Source organism: Lutra lutra, chromosome 7 (assembly GCF_902655055.1).
Source record: "Lutra lutra chromosome 7, mLutLut1.2, whole genome shotgun sequence".
Taxonomy (NCBI): Eukaryota; Metazoa; Chordata; class Mammalia; order Carnivora; family Mustelidae; genus Lutra; species Lutra lutra.
This window is the reverse complement of record NC_062284.1, coordinates 118,368,292-118,387,691: the sequence shown is the minus strand read 5'-3', so window position 1 is coordinate 118,387,691 and position 19,400 is coordinate 118,368,292. Positions and strand designations below refer to the sequence as shown.

The window sequence follows — 19,400 nt, the reverse complement described above, 5'->3', positions numbered from 1 at the left end:
ATTGTACCTCTCCTCCAAGCTGGGTCGGGCACTCTGGTGCACGCCACCACGAGCAACCCTAGGAGTTAATGAATCATTGTTCATCACGGAACAAGCTGAGCTCCTGACCATATTCATAGTACTCTGCCGTTGCCATGTACCTCCTGGGCCCCACCTGCAGTGGACATGGCTTCCTTCCTCCAAAACAGCTCCCTCCCACAGTCCCTCCACCTCCTCTCCTTCCTCCACACCCCCCACGCCCAGAAGTACTGTTGGCGCAGACACACTTTCCATCGTCTGGTTTTTTCTATGACCCACAGCTGGCCTGCATGGGTTCCTTCCCTGGGAACCCCCTTGGCTGGTTCTCGGGAAGTCTCCAGCACTCAAGTTCTTTAAACTCCTTCTAACTCCGCCGTCTGCACCCCCTCCACCACAGACGCCTTGAGCCCCCGACTCTTCCCTGCTGAACACTTCTGATCTCTCTGCTGACCCCTGTGCCTCAGTCCGGTTTCCGCGAGGGCAGAGTAGGACCTTTTGTGACTTGATAAGAGACTTTAGTTCTGTGCTTTAATTTGTGTCTGGTGCTAATTTTATCCCCATTCATACATCTGAGGATACTGAGGCACCAAGAGGGTGACTTGCCCATGGTCCCAAAGCCAGCAAGTGACAGAGTTGGGATTCCAATTGCACACCTTGTTTGGCCCAAAGCCTCATCCTTGGCTGCTAGAGTACATTGCAAAGGCCACCTTCTTCCCTTCTTAGGCTCCAAGCCATAGAAACACAGCTTTCCTGAACAGCCTGGGGATGGAGGCAGGAGAGAGAGGGCTGTGATGTGCCTGGGCCGGGGGGCTTCCCCTCCACAGACACCATGTGGGGGGCAGTCTGGGGAACACAGGTCAGGGGGTATCATTTACAAGGTCACCAAGAAGGGCCATCCCAGCTGCTCTTTGGAGGCCATCCCAATCACAGTCACTGGGCAGTATTAGACTCCAAAGATTGAAACTCTTCGAAATTTGTAGGCCTGCTGCTCTCAACCTGCCTCCAGTCTGGACAGTTTCTGAATATATCAGGATGCACTGAGGAAGTCTTCAGGGTTTATGATGACTGCTTTTTCCTGGCAAGAACGCCTCTGAGCCAGACAGGGCTCAGCCGTTGCCCCTGATCCAGCAGGCAAGGCGCGGCCTCATCCGGGCCGGGCTCACTGGCTACCCGGGCCTGGGGCTGCATCTTTGCAAAGGAAAGCATCCGCCATTTGCTGGGGAGCTCGGGTGTCTCGAAAAACTCCAAAGGTGAAAGAGAAAACTTTCCCAGTGCGATTTTCCTATTTGATCTTTTGTCTCATGTGTTCCCCTTGGGGACGAACAAGAAATACTTGTCTGAATAATTCATAGGCCCCGAGGTAGAAACACGCTGCTTCTTTTCAATAAAAAGCCTGGGTACAAGCGTTGATTATACCTTTTCTGCGATGCTCTAGCAAAGGCACAGAGATCTGAAAAGCTCTTTACAAAACCCTCTTACAATAGAGAGACAAAAAATTAAAAGCCATGCAATATTTTTAATCAAACAGGCTAATGTTTGGATAATACGTAAAATTATTTATAAAGCTGTACTGAGCTACAAGATACGCGCCTCAAGGGAAGGTGGAAAGAAATCAAGTAGCTATAATTATGAGAAGGTCTGATTTATTTTTAAAACGGAATACCAGTACTTAGTTATTTTTGAAACTGTTGAGCCCCTTGTACATTTTGCCCCTATGACCATGAGGAAAATGGAGGCTTTGGGATCCTTTCGAGAACTTTACGTCTTAGGTCCCAAACTGTACCCTCCTGGCATTGGATGAGACTCACAGCCCATCCAGCTGCTTGTTTTCACTTTACAGAAAGGAAACTGAGTGCAGACAGCTCAGGGTCTTTCCCCAAGGTTAAAGAGCCAGCAACTGATGGCACAGGGTCTGTCCCCAGACAGACTCCCTGTCCAGTGTTCGCTCTTTGTATCACCCGCTAACCCCTGACTACGGACCCCGTGCTCCCAAGGGCTGCGCACACGAAGGCCACCTTGGCTTCAGTCTCAGCCTCCCCCTTCTCATGGTTCATTAGATCAGACAGAGCCTGCCACTGAGTACAAAGCGCAGATCCCGAACCCCAGCTGGGCACGCAGGCACAGAGAGGCAACTACCAGCAACTCAGCAACACAGAGTTTGGTACCTTTTGAGTTTCAATTCAGACTCTCACAGGAAGACGGGAGGACACTGCCAGCTTTGTGGGGCAGCTGTGCTCAACATACATGCCTAACATGGTCAGCCTAACGAGAAAAACCCGGCAGGGGGACCAGTCTGCTCCCCCATCTAACCAAAACCCAGGCGGAGGGAGAGCTGACTCTGGCAAGGCAGGGAGGGGAGCAGCAGGGCCGCCCCAGGCTTCTGGCCTGGCCATCTGGGAGGAGTGCAGGTGCGTTTCTGGGGAGCCACCACCCCCATACGCAGGGTGTGAACTAGGTGACTTACCTGGGTCCTCCCAACATAAGAGGGTCCACCTCTCCCTCCGCTGATAGGATACTCCTACTAGCTGGCAGCGTCAGAGACAAGCTGGGGTCCCTCTGGCGTATGGACATCCCACGAGGTGGCTGCCACTAGCAGCACAGAGACCAAGGTGACAAGGGCAGTGGCCAGGGGACCAGCGACTCCCACCGGACCCTTGCACAGAACAGGACCACTGGGTGGAGTAGCAAAGGCTGAGCACGGCCAACTCCCACGGGATCCATCTGGAAAAACCACCCGGGAATGGCACTGCTGGCCCCAGGCAACGGGACAGCCTGGCAGGCTAAGTGCCTGGGCCTTCAAAACTGGCTGAGGGTTTAGGGGTCCCGAGCTACCTGCTATTTCCAAGGGGAGCCCCAATCCAGCAATGGGGTCCTAGCCTGGTCCGGGGACTCACCAGTCGCTGCATGCTCCTCACGTGGGTGGGACTGATGGATAAGGCTTCTTCGTACCACCGCCGGGCTTCCTCAAGGTTTCCTCGGAGCTCTGCGACCTGGCCACGCATGTACAGGACGTTGTGGGACATCGGGAAGAGGTTGGCAGCTTCCTGAGTACAGGCTGTGGCTTCTGCAGGCTTCCCGATGCCAATGTAGACTTCAGCTGCGGGTAGAGAGCAGAAGGCAGATGCTTTCCTGGTTCACTGCCCTTCAGAGGCCCTGCAAACGGCTGTGATTCTGGGGGTGGGGGGCATTTACAGCGCCCCTCCCTTGGGAATCTGGCAGGGGCCCATCTGGAATATGCAGGGCCCAGAGCCAGCCAATCCCCCAGCCTGACTGGAGACAGCTGCAGGCTGGCGGGCCTTTCCGCCCACGGTGACACAGGGACTCCAGTCACTCCCGATGTAGGGCCTTGGAGGGCACACCTGTCACCACCTGCCAGAGGGGAGGCAGGCCTACCCGGCCTGACCCACCCCACCCCATCAAGGTCACCCACGTTCAGGGCCCACCTTGGTCTCTAGAGCACCTGCCCTCGTCTCTGACAACCATAAAGAAAGGGCTGGGATGACAGAAGAACAAGGAAGCCGGAGGCACCCAGCCCTGCAAGGGCACCAGCTCTACCCCCCAGCCTGTTCTCCTGACGCCAGAAAGGGCACAGGGGAGCAGGCCGTGGCTTCCATGTTGACAGGCAGGAGAGAAAATGGTTGGTCCATCACACCCTGCCCTCCATCCAGGGAGAGGTACCATGCCCTGGAAACTAGGAACCTCGTAACACCAACACAGCCCTTTGAAAACCAAGCTGTCACTTTTCAAAAAGTAGGAAAATGACCTTTCCTCTACTCGCAGGCCTTGACTCTCTCCCATGGAGTCCTGAGTTGCACGGCAGCCCCTGCCTCCCAAAGAGGAGGGATGTTCAAGTGTCACCCGCCCTGGCTCTGGGGTGTGCTCAGGTGCCCTCTTCTCCCGAGGGCCTGGGGTCCCAGTGCTGGGCCTGCGTCTTCAAGGACATCAGACCCTTCTCCTCTTTCCTTGGCTGTATCTGTCAAGACTACTGCCCTGAGTCCTACTCAGGTGGCTGCTGAGCTCTGGGACCCCCAACCCCTCCTCCTCAGTCCTGAGCAGCCCCTGGCTTGTGGGTTCCTGCCTGGACCACTGGCTCTCCACCTCCAAGTTCCACGCACAGTAATATTTTATGTGTAATACAACGCAAGCCAAAACAGAAACGGAAGGACAACATAATACAAAAGGAACAGAAAAGTGTCACTATTTTCTTTGTGCACCTCATCTGCGGTCTTCTGGAGGCCACTCTGGAAGTGCCTTGACTAGCCCAGGTCCTCCTCGGGCCCCTCACCTGCTGCTGGCTATACCGTCTGTCCTGCACAGCCGCTGGTGGGTCAGCCTCCTGTCCTGCACAGCCGCTGGTGGGTCAGCCTCCTGAGGCAGAGCTCGTCCTCCCGCCTGCAGAAAAGCGCCCGTTCCGTGTGGGTCCCTGCTTCTGTTCGCTCCTGGAGTCCTTCAGCCTTGCCTGACCAGTCTACGCACTTAGCACGACCCTGCTCCGTTCTCTGCTTTCTTGTCCTCCCTGACGCCAACCAGCAGGCTGATCTGGGTTGCGTCCCGCGCTGGCGTGGGCCCCCTCTAGAAGGCAAGCTGTAAGCCACACGAGCATAGGGACTGTGTTTGCGCTGCTCACCGCTGTGCTCCCAGGGATGAAACGAGCCCCTGGCACAGTCAGAGCTCAGGAAGCAGCTGCTGAAGGAACGAACGAATGGTAGAATGACTGATAACGGTTACAGCGGCTGATGTTCATTAAACACGTGCTTTGTGCCTTTCTCCCTTACCTGCACAGGATCCCATGGTACCCAGGTGCACAGGGCCATTGCACAGATGAGGAAACAGGGGCATGGGGGCTGAACAGCTTGTCCCGGGTCTCAGGGCCAGCTGGAGTCAGAGCCTGGCTGGAGTCCTGTGAACAGAGGCTCCCCTGCCCCCAGGTACCATTCAGGTCCCCTTGCCTGGCATTCGGAGCCCTTGGTGGTAGCTGGTTCTACTGGCCGTACGAACCTGTGTCCCTCCTGCTCCCCAACACCCCAGGCTCTGCCCTGGCGAACCTGTGCTGTTTCCACACACGATTTTGGTCTCCTGTCTCCTCCGGTAGGGCTGTGACGCCAGCTCCCTGGAGGCCTGCTCCGTCGCTGCCATTCCTGACAGCCACTTCTGACCCACGTTTCCCCTCAGAGGGGAGCCCAGGCTCTGCGCTCTCTGATGGCTGAGGCCCCGCATGTGATTTCCTGAGGGGGTCCACGGTCCGCCCCTGGACAGCGACCCTTCTATCTCCCCACCTCCAGCTTCGAGCCCTGAGGCTGGAAAAGGGCAGGTGTGTATCACACAGTTGTGGTGTGTTAACGCTGCTGACTTTTTGACTTCAACCCTCCTGGATGGCCCTTCTCTTTCCTGGTGATCATGTTCCCCAACAGCAGTCTCCTCAGGCTAGGAGAGAGCCCCTCAGGCTAGGCGCGGGCCTGCGTCCCCATCTGTTCTTCCAGCCTGTGGTTCCCCCCCTTGACGGGGAATCTAGCCTCGCACGGAGATGATGGGTTGGCGCAGGGTCCCCCAGACATGGAAACGGGCCACTCCAATCCAGCTGAGCCCTGACGGCAGCAGTGCTGGCTCAGTCCTGCCTCCTGTCCTGCGGAGGTCCGGTTCCCCAGGTGTTCACTGCACACCTGTGACACATGGGGACTGTGCAGGAACAGGGGTGACACGTATCTGTCCTTCAGTTTGGGCCCTGGCAGAAGCCTGCCCCTCCTGGGAGATAAACATACTCCTGGTGCCACCACAGGGCTGTCTGCTTCCGTCCCTGCCATGTCCTCTCCGCTCTGGCCAGCCGGCTGCACGCCCGCCGTGGTTTTAGGCTACCTGAGTGTTCCAGTGGTATGAACATTCCTCCCACTGTGCACTGGGCTCCCGACTGGCTCCCGTTTTGAGGGTGGGCTCACGGACATTTCTAAGGTCCTCAGGGCCTATAGCTGATGGGTTGGGTGACCCACTGGGCCTTTGCCATCCAAATCACTATGCAGAAAGGACCAACTTGTGAGTGGGGATGGAATCCTTCTAGAATTTTTATAACAAGACTGGGGAGTGGGGCAGGGGCTTAAACACCAGCATGACAATGTACCCATCAGCCCTATTCTGGGAGGGTCCTCTGTGGGACCACGTGTCTCAGGGAGTCTGATGCTATCGCTTCCTTCCTGAGGAATCGATCGGAAGACAGAGACTCAGCTGAGTCATGATCATGCAAGTGGGAGAAAGAACCCAGGCCTCCAAGGACTTGTTTTCGGTGGTGCAGAAGTTGTAGGAGACCTGCACCACTGGTAAAGCCGATGCTCCTCACGGCAGGGGGTGGGGGGAGGCAGGTGCATGGCCTGGCTGTTCCCAAATGTGTCCATTTGAAGCTGGAATGGAAGGACATGGCACCACGTGATGTGATGATTTTCAAACTGTCTTCAGCAGTGGAGCCTCTTCTGCCAAAGGTATCTTAAGCATGGCAGCTTGCCTCCCTCTTGATTTGGTCCCCCGTCCCGGCCTCTGGGGCACCCCTGGGGACCTCAGGGCTCCAGGTCCCCCGTTTGTAAACCAGCGTCATGAGAACACAGAGGGTTGGGTTACTGCACCTGGGCTGTGTGTGCAGCCTCGGGCGAGGCGGTAAGGTCCCTCGGCCTGTTCACCTGTTGGCGGGGGCCCGATGTCGGCCCGCAGCTCTCCAGGACGGTGGTAAGGATCGGCCGAGGCGGTGGAAGCCGATCCCAGAGGCAGCTGAAACCGCTGAGGACAGCACCTGGTGGAGCCCCACCGCCTTCCAGATGGCAGGGAGGAGACCGAGGTGCAGGGAGGGAAAACCACTTGGCAGAGCCCGCAGGTCTTTGGGGTGGGGGTGTATCTGGGGGCGCCTTTCATTTTACCATGGCTCCTTTGAGACGATGGCTTAGAACAGTCACTCCCCCTTTACGAGGAAATCACGTCTTCCTGGGGCACAGAGTCTTCGGCTCCAGAAATAAAACCTTAGTGCTGGGATTTCTGACATCAGTCGATTCATTTGGAGTGTGGCTAGGGAGGAAGAGGGCTGTACCCATGGTCCCACACAGGTCCAATTTCCTTTCACTCATGCTTCTAACACTTGTCAAGCACCTGCTTCTTGTCAGCGGCAAGATTGAGAGGTGGCTTCCAACAGGCCCGCCCTGGGCTCAGGACTGTGCACTGTGCAAAGGTACTGGGCAGAGCGAGCGGGGCCGAGATCGAGTCTGAACGCTGCTGGGGCCAGGCTGTGTGCCGGGAGCAGGGCTGCGTTTGCCCAGAGGGATGCAAAGTGGCTTCTCACACAGGTGCCTTCAGCTAGCGAAGCCTGCTCCCCGGGGGTTAGTCTACCCAGAGGGGACACCTATTTTGAAGCTCATACAAAGGAGCGGCAGTAAATGCTGGAGGCAGCCTGAGGGCTGTACCCGCGCGGGTGCTGTCAGCTCTTCCATGACACCTGAGGTCTGGCAGAGGAGGAGGAAGGGAAGGATTCGTGTGCTCCCCAGTCTCACAGGGGAGGCCTGCAGGCAGGCAGGCAGGGAGTGAGGCCAGCCGACTCCCTGAGCCCTGAAAACCATTTCCTTTACCCCAAACCCTGCTTCCCTGACTTGTGCTTGGAAAACAAACCTTAGCAGCTTGGCTCCGGGCTAGTCCCTGCCCATGGGGGCGCTGAGGAGTTCCCAGGGGGAGCACAGGGTCCCTTCCCGAAGCAGCAGGTTCTCCCAGAGCACACTGTCTGTGCTTTCATGAATTCCCTCTCGTATAAAATTCAGCACGAGGGTCTGGGTGAGCTGCCCTCACCCTTCAAAGCCATGAAGGTCTCGGGGAAGGGACTGCAGCCGTATCAGCTCTCCCCAGAACTGTTCTTCACTTTTCCCTTGTTTGGGCAAGGTTGGAAGTGATTTTGTTTGCGTGTGTTGGTCCAAACCTGAGCTTCTCTGGCCGGGGTCCCAGACTGACTGCAGCCCAGGTCCTTTCCTCAGTGAAGGTCTGTCGAAACGCCTCTGTCAGGATCTTGGCTGCATGACTGATACTTATTTCTGAGTTTCCAAGTGGCGGTGCCCACCTGTCTGCAGGGACGCCTTCCCCAGCGGCTGGGCGGGTGGTGGACTAGTTCCTCATCCTCTAGCTCATTCGGAGAGACACTTGACCCTGTCCAGACCCTGGCCCAGCTGGTCTCCTGATGCTTCTATCCTTCCCCAGAAGCCCTCCTCCCCTTTGGCTGACCTTGACTCTTCATTCAAAGGGAAAAGAGAAGCCAGCAGACCAGACCTGAGCCTCTTCTTGCTGCCACATTGACAAGCCCTCTGTTGTCCTCTGTGCCCATCCATTCTGTTCCCCTTCTGCTGTAACTGAGGCCAACCCCTCTGCCTGTGCCCTGGACCCCAGCACTGGCCTGCTCTCCTCAGGGATTCAGACCTTCACGTATCCTCTCTCTCTCTCTTCGGGACGAGGAGGAGCTCAGTGTGGATGTGATCGACCCAGATGCCGTCAATATGCTTCTGGGTCAGCCAGTGCAACCCCCGAGCTTGAACTCAAGCACATTCCTCCCCAGCTACCCCGCATTTCTCTCCTCTGCTGCACAGGGGTCTTTCCTGGGAGGACCGTGCACCCTGGCCTCGTCCTCCTCGCCTGCCAGCGCCCTGTGGCCACACTGGTGGGCTCCGTCCCCAGCACGCACCCCCCAGCCTCACCTGTCACGGCCACTGACAACTCCCATACGCCATATCCAACAGGTGCTTTTGTCTGCGCCCATTCGACCTCCAGCAGCACATCCTACCAGCCACAACCTCCTCAATAACAGTGATTTTAAGAGTTACCAAGTGCTTGCTACCCACTGAGCACTCCGCTTACCTTATCTGGTGTAGCTGTCACAACCGCCCTCATTTTGCACCAGAGCAAACCAGGGCTCACCTGGAGGCGGGAGGACCCGCCCAGCTCACCCTGCCGGAGCGAGGTAACACAGAGATTTGCACTAGTCTGACTGCGCGGCACACAAGGGAAGGAAACCCCTCTAGCTGCCATAGCACCCCCCCCCCCCCGGTTTCCCTCCTGCCTGACTGACCACCCCCTCTTCGCTCACTTTGACTTTCCCCGCTCCTGTCCAAATTTTAAATGTGGGAGTGGCTTGGGGCTTGGTCCTGGTCCTTTCCCTTCTCTGTGGACATTCTCCTCCCAGGCCTTCTCATCATACCCCCGGGCATTCCATCCTTACTCCCCAGTGTCTGTTTCCAGCCCAAATCTGAAACGAGGCTGGACTCTCCAGCTGCCTGCTTGTGGCCCTCACTCGCATGTCCATGGGCACTGGACACTTCCAAGTTCAAACACAACTCTGGTTTCCCTTCCTCCCTGACTCTACCACATCGGTCCCTCCCCACCAGCTTCCCATTGCAGAGAATGGCGTCACCAGTGGCTCACAGTGACTCAGGCCCCGAACACAGGCTTCTTCTCCACGCCCCCAACATCACACCCATGGGGAGTCCTATGGTTCCAGCTCCAAGGTGCGTCTCAGAGCCCACTTCCCTCTGCCTCCACACTCTGCTCTTTCTCTTCCCACTTTTGCTGCTTCCATTCCATTCTCCATGTTTAGACAAAGTGGTCTTTTCAAAGTTTGTCTCTGACCCTCTCACTCTTCTACTGGAAGTCTATCAGTAGCTTTTCAGTGTTTTTAGGATTCACTTAAAGACCTTAGCATGGCTTCCAGGGGTCCTGGCATTTCTCCAACACTCTCTAGCCGGGTCTGCAGGCCTCCCCACCATTGGCCTGACCACCGCCCATCACTACTCAGGCCTCTGCTCCCCCCACCAGCCCCATGCTCAGACCTTCCCTTGCCTCTGGGTGTAGGGACAACCGCTGCCGCCAGTTCTCCCAGGGGACCATGCTGTCCCTTTATGGCACCTGGCACCATGAGAATGAAGTGCTTCTCTAATTGTTTTGTTTCACGTCTGTAAGCTGCATCAAGGCAGGGACTGTCATCATGACCACTGACTCCTGAGCCTTGCTCTGACGCTGCCCCATAGACACATGCTTGAAGACACTGTGCTGCCTGCCCGAGTGCCCACCCTGGCTTACAGCTGGGGTGCCAGGGCCACACTGGCTGGCTCTGAGTTCTGGCTCCTGCACTTATTAGCCAGGTAATAATAGGCAAGAGACTTGAGAGCTGTGTATCAGTTTCTTCATCTGTAAAGTGGGGTGAATAAGGTATTTATACTTCATGGGGGCAAAACAAATTAAGACACACAAAGTCCTTGGGATAAAGTCTGACATATGGGTGGTGCTCGATAAAGGTGTAGATCATTAATCAACCCCCCCAAGGCAGAAGCAGGGGTGGGGGAGTGGGGGTGGGGGTGGGGTTTGCTTAATCTAAACTGGCCCTGAATGAGGCAGGCCTGACCCCGGGGAGGGGGGACCGTGTGTTTGCTCCTGCAGGGGCTCCCTGTGCAGGGACACACACACCACCTGCCTGGGCACAGGCCTCATCTCTCCCGGGGCCTGGCCACAGGATGCCCCCTCCACACTGCTGATGCAGCCTCTGGGAGGGGGCGGGTGAGGGAACAGGAGAGGCCAGGCCAGGGCTGGGGAATTCGAGAGAGTATCGAGAGAGTATCGTGGCTTTAAATTCGCAGTAGAAATCAGAAAATCTGATCTTGCACATCTAAGAATAGCCGTTGGTTTCAACTGTGAGAGTGCCAAAGTGAAAGCTATAATTATTAGTAGTAACAAGCAGAAATTAACCACCTACCGCAAAGTCATTTTTAGCTGCCATCCCAATGTGGAAATTAAGAGATGGGCACCCAAAAGCCGTGTGGCTTGGCAAAGGCTCTGGTTCAGCCCGGAGTATCAGCGAATGTCTGAGCTCTGATGGCCAACCATGAGGTTCCATCCTAAGGAAGCGGTATGGCTTCCAGGGAGATGGGTTTTGCAGTGTAGAAAACTTCAAATGCTCTAAGGCAGCTCCCCTGACTCTGACTCCCGCCCTAGTTAGACCCCAGAGACACTTATTTCTACCTGGCCTGGGTTTCCCTCTTGCAAAGTGGTGGAGATAACCCCTACTGACCTTCTTTGTAAGACAGTGTTTATATGAACGGCCCCAGAAGATACTTGGAATTTCAGGAAAGGGAACCTTAAAAATAGGTAAATGTCATGTAAAGCCCAGATGCCATAAAGAAAAGATGAATAAATGCATTTTCTAAAGACTGGCCAAAAAAAAAGAAAGAAAGACAAACGTGAACACTAACAAAATAAAAACAGGAGAAAATATTTATAGCTTGTATCACAGACACGAGGCACATTTCTTTGACACATAATAAATGCTTACAAATGAAAAAGGAAAGCTCAGTGTCTAAGAAGAAAAATGAGCAGAAGCCATGAACAGACAGCTGAAATACCACTTTTCACCGATCGGACTGGCAGAAATCTAGAAGTCTGAGAATGCTCTGTGCTGATAGGGATGTAAGAAAATGGGCATTCGCACATTATTGGCTGGGCTGTGGATTGGTACTATTCTGTGGAAGCCAGTGTGACAAAATTTATCAAAATTAACAAGAACACACCCTTTGATCCATCAATTCCATTTTTATAAATTTATCTAAATTTACCTAATTTATCTAAATTTTATCTTTTTATCTTATACGCAATATATAGATGGATACTTATTGATGTATTGTCTGTAAAATATTAGAAATAATCTAACTGTCAATTAATGGAGTACTGGTTAAATTATGGTAAATTCACACAATGGATTTATTCTATGCGGCTGGTAAAAAGTCTGAGTCAGTGTTAGGTACCCTGATAAGCAGTGACGTCCCAGTGTGTGTGACAGCCCTGGAAAGCACACAGGGGCTTGCTAGCAGTGGTTGCTGGGGGCAATGATGGCTGAGTCTCAGGGGAAGGATAGAGACTTCTCACTCTCATCCTTTGTACCTTTTCAGTCGTTTACGATTTGCAGGTACTATTTATTCAAAACATAGGCCCCAACAAACTAAGGAACAAAACACACACAACCCATGCTGGTCAGCCACCAGGTGTCCTGGTGAAAAGCCCAAGACACTGGAGTCAGAGGTGTGCAGGATCGGAGGGTAGGCACGGGGCGGGGGCGGGGGGGGAGGAGGGTGTGCCCAGGGAGTGGGTCTCACCCCTCAGGAATGGAGGGGCCCTGTGCCGTCAAACACTGTTGTCTTCCAGGATCTGTGGCTCCCTGCTGGGCCATTGGCCCACCCCCTCACAGAGCAGCAGGTGGCTTAATGTCCAATTCATGATCTCTTTGCTATTCAAATGGACATACCCATGGCCCAGGGATCTGCTCATACAATAGGCTGGAAATCCAAGGTTGTCTCAGAGTGACTTCACCTGCAAGCCTCAAATCTGGGGTCCCCTCACCATGGGCTCCTGTCATGAGCTCCCACTAGACTAAGCTCACCAGAGAAAACAACCAAGAGAGAAGAGACCCCACAAATGCCATAGAAACACCATGCCCTGGGGGTGTTAGGCCTTGATCTTTGGAAGTTTCTTCCAAAGCTTGTAAAATTTACACAATCTGGCCATAATACTTTAGACCTAATGATGGAACCATAAATTGTCCAAAAGTAAGGGGGGGGGGTGTCACTGTTATTTTGCCTGTTGGAGCAGCAGAGCTCATACCACAGGTGGTAAAACCTTACAGATCAGAAGAAGCTGTTCTCTGAGTTCGTTCTGAAGTTACCTCTTCAAAGACCATATGAATATATGATGCGGTTCTAAATCTTGATGTAAACCAAGTCATTGCTTTGAAAGAGTCAATATGGCACAAATCCTATAAAGATTCTAATTTGCTCAATTCCTTCATACAACAAAAGCCCCCTGCATATTCTGTCCAGACTTTAGAAGGCAGGTTTGGCGTTCGTTTTAATTGTTCAATCCCACCAATTTATAGAACGTTAAAAGCACACCCATTAACCAACGAGAGGTTTATCCTGTGCTACAGGCTATGCCAATGAAAAGTGGATATCATGCAATTAGGTCCAAATTCAAGGACATCTCCAAACTGAATCTTAGCCACCAAGTTCTTCAATGTTCTAATCAGTGGCTACCAAATTTCCTCCCGAGAGTCATGGGGGACACGCAGAAAGGAACAGAGTCTGGATAACTGAAAAACGGGCAGCAAGCCAGCAGGAGAAACAGTCCTGGAACTTAGTGACCCTCACTTGGGTCACTGACTTTTCCAGGAAACAGGGAAGAGGAGCAATGCCTGTGAGGTCAAGGAAGTTCATTTCAGCCTTGAAGGATTGCCTTTAGCGCTGCTGGTTTTTTTTAAGACGCTGGCCCTTCAAATATTGCTTTCAATTCCAATTCGAAAGACACCTCGGCCCCCAACACCGACCCTGCAGGGCCAGCTGGTCTCTCCTGGCCCAGACTCTGCAGCCTTTCCAGGCTTCTCTCCGAGGTCTCTGCAGTCACTGCTCGTGAGGGCTACTGAATGGGACAGGCGCCAGGCCCTAGACGGGGGCACAGGATGTGGGGGGCAGGGCATTACCGCTGTCCCTGCACCCTGCATGCTGGCTCCTCTGGGACCCAGCGAGAGGCCACATGCTGGCAAGTGTCTGCACTGGAAGAACAATCAGTACATTCATGAATCATCCCTCTTTTGTGCTTCTGCTTAGAAGAATGTAATTTGTTAATTTATGGTAGTTGTTATGGCTCCATTAAAGATGCCAACACAGAGGAGCCTGGCGGAGCTGCACTTCGTGACACACTGAAGCCAGGTGAATCCCAACACGTTTTCATACTTGGAGGTCTGCCAACGGTTCCAAACAAGGCTGACCAGCACACAATTAGCTTTGGCAAAAAAGGAGTAAACAGACGGACAATGGTGGATAATAAGCACTTTCCCCAGCCAAACCTGGCCTTCCACTCTGCACCCTGAGGGTCTGGCCTGGGAAGGCCCAGGTGACATCTTGCAGACCCGGTGATAAAGCTCGAGGAACACAGGTCACCATTCGTATAGAAACATAATGTCAGTAAATCACCAGCAACCATTTGCCCAGAGCCTCTGCCTAGTGGGGTTCTCCTCGCTACACTGCCCGCTTGTGGGATGGATCGTGGGGATTTTCAGCTCAGTAGCGGCACCCATGTGAAGCTGGAGGAGGGGCAGTCCTCTCTGCTAGCTGGGCTGGTTTCCAGTTCTGCGGCTGCTGCTCCCCTCTCCCTGCTCTGTGGGTTGGCAGGAGTGCCAGGTTGGGGGTATGCAGGGACATCGAAAGTGTTGCCCCTTCCCGGGGTTTGATGAAGACCTCTGAGTCATCGACACACATGTCCCCTCTCCCAAGGATGTCCCCGCGGAATGTGCCAGGTACTAGCTCGTCAACCCCAGGAGGTGGGTGCTAGTACCCGCCCCTCCGTGCCCCCCCACCCAAGATGAGGAAGCCCCAGCTGAGGTGAAGTGATTAGCCCCGTCTATACAGCTGGTAGAGGACAGAATTTCCGGACTTCTGCCTGGGATACCCTGCAGTGCTGTGCCCCCTGCAAAGCAAGCCTCGGTGTCTGTCGCTCTCTGGCTCCTCTGAGAGCACACAGCCGGCATCCCACCCGGTGATCTCCCTGGGCCCCTCAGAGGCCAATCGGGTCATCTTGGCTACCTGCCTGCTCTGTACCAGGTTCTGGGGCATGACGGGGAGACACAGAGGAACTCATGGTTCCTGCAAAGCAGCTGTGGCATTCTGACCTGTGACTGCTTCGATCTCTCAAAAACCCTCCAGAGAGGGGTCATAGGTAAACAGGCTCCCCTGGCATCTGGCATGGCCGTGGGGGTGGGGGTGAGGGCAGAGCCATACCTGCATGGAGCCAGATCTGGGCCAGCGTCATCCAGGGGTGTAGCGGGCCCTGCTTGGGGGCACTGCTCTGCAGAGACGAGGCCACTTCTGACAGTGCCTGTTCCACTCTGGATGCTGCCACAGATGTGGCGTGGACAGAGCCTGTGGGGGGTTTTCGAGAAGACGGCATCAGAAGTAAAAGGACAGACCTGCCCAACCAGCCATCCACCCGCCTCCTCCCGCACACAGACACAAGTTCAAGACGAACACACACTCCTTCCCCCATGGTGTCTCCGAGTTGGATGTCCATGAAATATAGACAGGCATCACGGCCTGGAACGGGAGTTTCCATCCTCCACTCTAGCTAATCTTTCGTCAACAACCAGAGCACATGCTAGGGGAAGTGCTCCATCCGGGAGCTGAGTCTAAGACAGTGCGAGTGTTTGGGGGCAGGAGAAGGGTAGAGCTGGACACACGGCTGTGACGCTCATGCTGGAACGTGGCATAAATGAAGGACTACAAAGGGAAGTGACAGAGCACACCTGGCCGGGTCTAAGCCTAGAAACCACCAGAGGGCCGGGCAGGAGTCAGCCTTGCCTCCTGGGGATGGAGAAGGCCATTCTTAAGACAAACCCAGCAACTTGCCAGTCCTCTCCCTGGCCTTCAAGAGTGGGCCAACATCCCTAGATTTGGAACCACATTCTAGGACATGACCTAATGATAGGAGGAAGAGCACACGTTGGCCCTAGGTTCAAGCAGATGTCCACTGTCAAGGCTGAACCAGGAGGACAGACTACAGCAAACGCCCCTGGGCTCAGGAGTGGTACCCGTGTGCCTCAGGGTCAAAACTTGTCCTAAACAGCTAAGGAGATGAGCAGACCAAGCACATCCACTAGTCAAAGGAAGTGGGTAAAGGAACTTCTATTCAGAAATCAAACGCCTCCTTCCTCCTCATGTTGCCCATCTATGAGGCCTGGTGGCTGGAGACCACTCCCTGCTCAGGGGGCTGGTTCCTCACCTCTTCCCGACACTCCCTCTTAGAGGTGTGGTCTCGGAGCTGAGAGAAGGCATCTCAGTTATTTCAAACTGAGAACTGTTGATATTTATATCACTGGCCGCATTCTTCATTTTTAATTTATTGTGTAGGGTACCAGGGAGAGAGACGTTCCGACATGGTGTTAAAATAGTGATAATCGATAAAGACAAACACTGAACACTCCAGAAAACCGGAGCTGGTTATACTCTGGATAAGATGAAATTGTGAGTATAAAAGTAATTTCTGTTGGGGCTTTGAGATGCACCACAATTGATTCATCTTGAGAGTATTTGCAGCAAGAGGCTGGCCACCCATATTGTGCTATGACTGTTCCAACATGAAAGAAACATGGGTACTTCTGAATACCGTCACATCCTTCAGCGGGGGTTTGCTGGAGGGGGCTCACAGGAGGCGGACGGAAGCAGACTGGGAATCTGCCTTCTGCGGATAAGCCACACAGAGCACCCACGGGGACGAGCGAGAGGAGGGCGCCTCTGGGAATGGCCAGTGAGTCCTGCAGAGGGAACGGGGCTGCAGGGAGGAGGAACCCGAGGCTCAGTTAAAAGACACCAGCCATTGCCATCATGATCCAGAACTCAGGAAGTTCCGCCAAGGACTGACCCTTGCTTAGACAAAGCGTGTCTGACTACTTAAAAAAAAAAAGAAAAAAAATCCAAGTAGCAAAATGATTAGACTGCTGTCGATTTTTTTTTTTCCTGGGTCTTGTTTTATTTTGGACTTTTTTATGGAAAAGAAATATTTTAACTTTGAGAACAAGGATTTGATATAGTTTTCCTGAGACTTTTAGCAGCAGCTCAATTTCAACTAAATAAACAAGGTTGTTGTTGCTATATTCTGACGTCACCAGGCCAGTTCGCCTTCTCACTGACCACCTTGAACAGTGGTTCTCAACCGGGGCTTCAGATAAGAATCACTTGGAGATTTAAAAGACCACAGTGCTGTAGCTGGGCCCAGGAGAACCAAATCCCTAACTCTTGCAAGAGTTTGGCATGGGCAGGCCTCTTGCGAATCACTCCAGGGATTCTACTCTGTGGCCAAGACTGAGAGGCACCCACTGGGAGAGACAGAAAGCAGTTGTTATTAACATTTGGTCAAAAAAGCCTGAAGGCGTCTTCTACACATGCCAGGCAGGGAGCATGTGCTCCCCTGCTTCCCTGCAGCCCAAGGGGAACAGCGTTCCAGGAAGATCTTGTTCCTTAGAACACTGGTTCTCAATTCTCCTGGTCTCAGGATCCTTTTATAGACTCTGCAGAGTTCCCAAGACTCCGCCCAGAGATTCTGCTTATATGGGTTGTATCCACTGATGTTTTGCCACACTGGAAATCAAAACTGAGAAACGCTTAAAATATTTAGTCACTAATTCATCTGCAACTAACAATAATGAACAAATACTAAACAAAATTCTACCCGTTTTTCTCCTAGTTTCTACGGGTCCTTTGCTACGAGGACCTGTGACTTTTGGAGGGGCTAATTTTGATTTTTGGATTCACTGTTTTATTTGGGCTGCAAACGAATTAATCAGAACCATTGTTAAAGTCCCTTCTCTTCGTGATAGCTATACACAACTAAATAACTAATTATTCACATAATAACGTGTTTCCCTATGAATAAGGTCTGGCAAATGATGACAGTAGTCATTATCAGTTTTAGTTACAAGCCACGGCAGGTTTCAGGCACTCTGATGAGCACTTTACATTTATTATTTCATTTAACCTTTAAATAATTCTGTGAGGCAGCTAACGGTGTTACCTGCATGCTTTAGATAACGAAGCTGAGATTTAATGAGCTTATGAACTTATCCAAAGCCGTACACCCAGTGGGTGGCAAAAGTAGGACTCGAACAGTAGTCTAACTCTGAATCTGGCTTCTACATCCAGCTTCACTACCACCTCCTCCAGGAAGGCTGCCGTGAGCCTTCCGTTTTGTTTCCCTGTCACACCCCTGTTAGAAGGTGGGCCTTGGGTCCTCAGTGCTCCTCCAGCACCCTGTGGCTATGGCTACCTGGCTACCCACTGCACAGACCACACTGTTTTCTGTTAATGTCACTGTCTCTCCTCTTACACTGCATGGAGGCAGGCCCCACATCAAGGTGCTCTCAGAGGCTGACAATGCCAGGCATGTCATGAGAGGTACTAGGTAAATGCTTGCAGAATGAATGAGTACTGTTGACAGACATGTCATGGGCTGCAATGTGGAAGAGAGTGGTAGGTCCCCTCTTCTGGAAGCATGTCTGTGTGCTCTACTCTCCTGGCCTAACAAGGACTCAGAAGCCAGAACCTTCACTGTCTAAAAGGGCTTCTCGGTGTGGCTGTTCTCACCTCCAGCCATTAGGACTGCAGATGACTATGGCACATCATAGGGTTACACACTGTACCTCACTCCGTGACTTTCCCTGTCTTCAATATAACCAAGCCATTTAAATATCGAGGGGAACTGTGGATTTCCCTCCTAGCTGATCCCTTTTTAACACATGCTTCCCAAGGGCAGAAACCCGTCATGTTCTAAACTAGGGATGAGTATTAGAGCATTTAGGTACTGGCTAACAATAGCAGTTGACTAATATTAAGGGCAACATTACTGAATAGTTAACCTCTACTATTCCTGGCAATAATACAATCAGTCAAATTCTTCCATAGGATTAGAATTTGGAGGAAAAAAAATAAACATCATTATGAATCAGAATGGCTATATCTGATTTAAAAGAAAACACAAAAAAAACCAAAAACAAAACAGCCTTTAAGTGACTGTCTCATAGGACTGAAACGGTGAGTGCCAGATAATAGATCCTCTATCAAAACAGATTTTGGTTTAAGTAGGTACACAACTAGAAATGCTAGTTCTTACCAACATTTTTTTTTTTTCTTTTAAGGCAACCCTTGTCTTTCTCACCAAAGCAAATGTATTCCCACAGTGTACGTGGGGGTGGAAGGGATTATTATCCTAAGGGAAATGGACAAATTGAGGCTTAAAAAAGGAATCAGAGGGAGGAATAGAAGATATATTTCTCATTTGAGATCCAAGACTCCAGACGGATAAGCCTCCACGTAATCAGGTTCAAGAGGTAAGCCGGGGAGAGTGCCCGGCTAGTGGGCATCTCTTATTTATCACATTAATTCGAGACGTGCTTATCACCGTCGTCACCCTGCAGGCCGAGCAGCTGCTGTGCTCCCCCAGCTCCCTCAGCCACAGGGCAAGGAGGCTCTGCAAAGCCACCGCAAAGCCAACCAAACTGAGAGCAGGTGCAGGCAGCCAAGGGCGCGCCTGAAAATCGGGTCTGGGTTCCGTGAGCTAACTGTCCAGATGCTCCGGGGGCTTCAGATGCCCTGGCACTGAGCAGATCTGGACTTCCTCAAGCCAACTGCTTTCTCTTCTCTGCCACCCCGATGCCCAAAGGAAAATGTGGTCTTGGGCCCCTGATCCAAAGGCAGAGTGCCACCTGAAGAACTGTTCTCATCCCTACATCCAGGCTTCTCGTCTGGAGGGGTTGTGGGGGAAGGGAAGCAGCAAAGAGGACCTGGGAACTGGACGGG

The 19,400-nt window shown here is 52.9% G+C and overlaps 1 protein-coding gene across 8 annotated transcripts in view; it reads right to left on the bottom strand.

Annotated features, from left to right (window-relative positions):
* The window catches only part of TTC7B (tetratricopeptide repeat domain 7B), a 247,823-nt gene that overhangs the window by 28,167 nt on the left and 200,256 nt on the right, over positions 1–19,400 (bottom strand). For all 8 annotated transcript variants that reach the window (XM_047739337.1, XM_047739338.1, XM_047739339.1 and 5 more), the window contains 2 exons: positions 14,835–14,975; positions 2,913–3,115 (listed from right to left, as the gene is read on the bottom strand). In XM_047739337.1, coding sequence (XP_047595293.1) covers positions 2,913–3,115; positions 14,835–14,975 — 344 coding nt within the window. The remainder of the gene's footprint in view (positions 1–2,912; positions 3,116–14,834; positions 14,976–19,400) is intronic.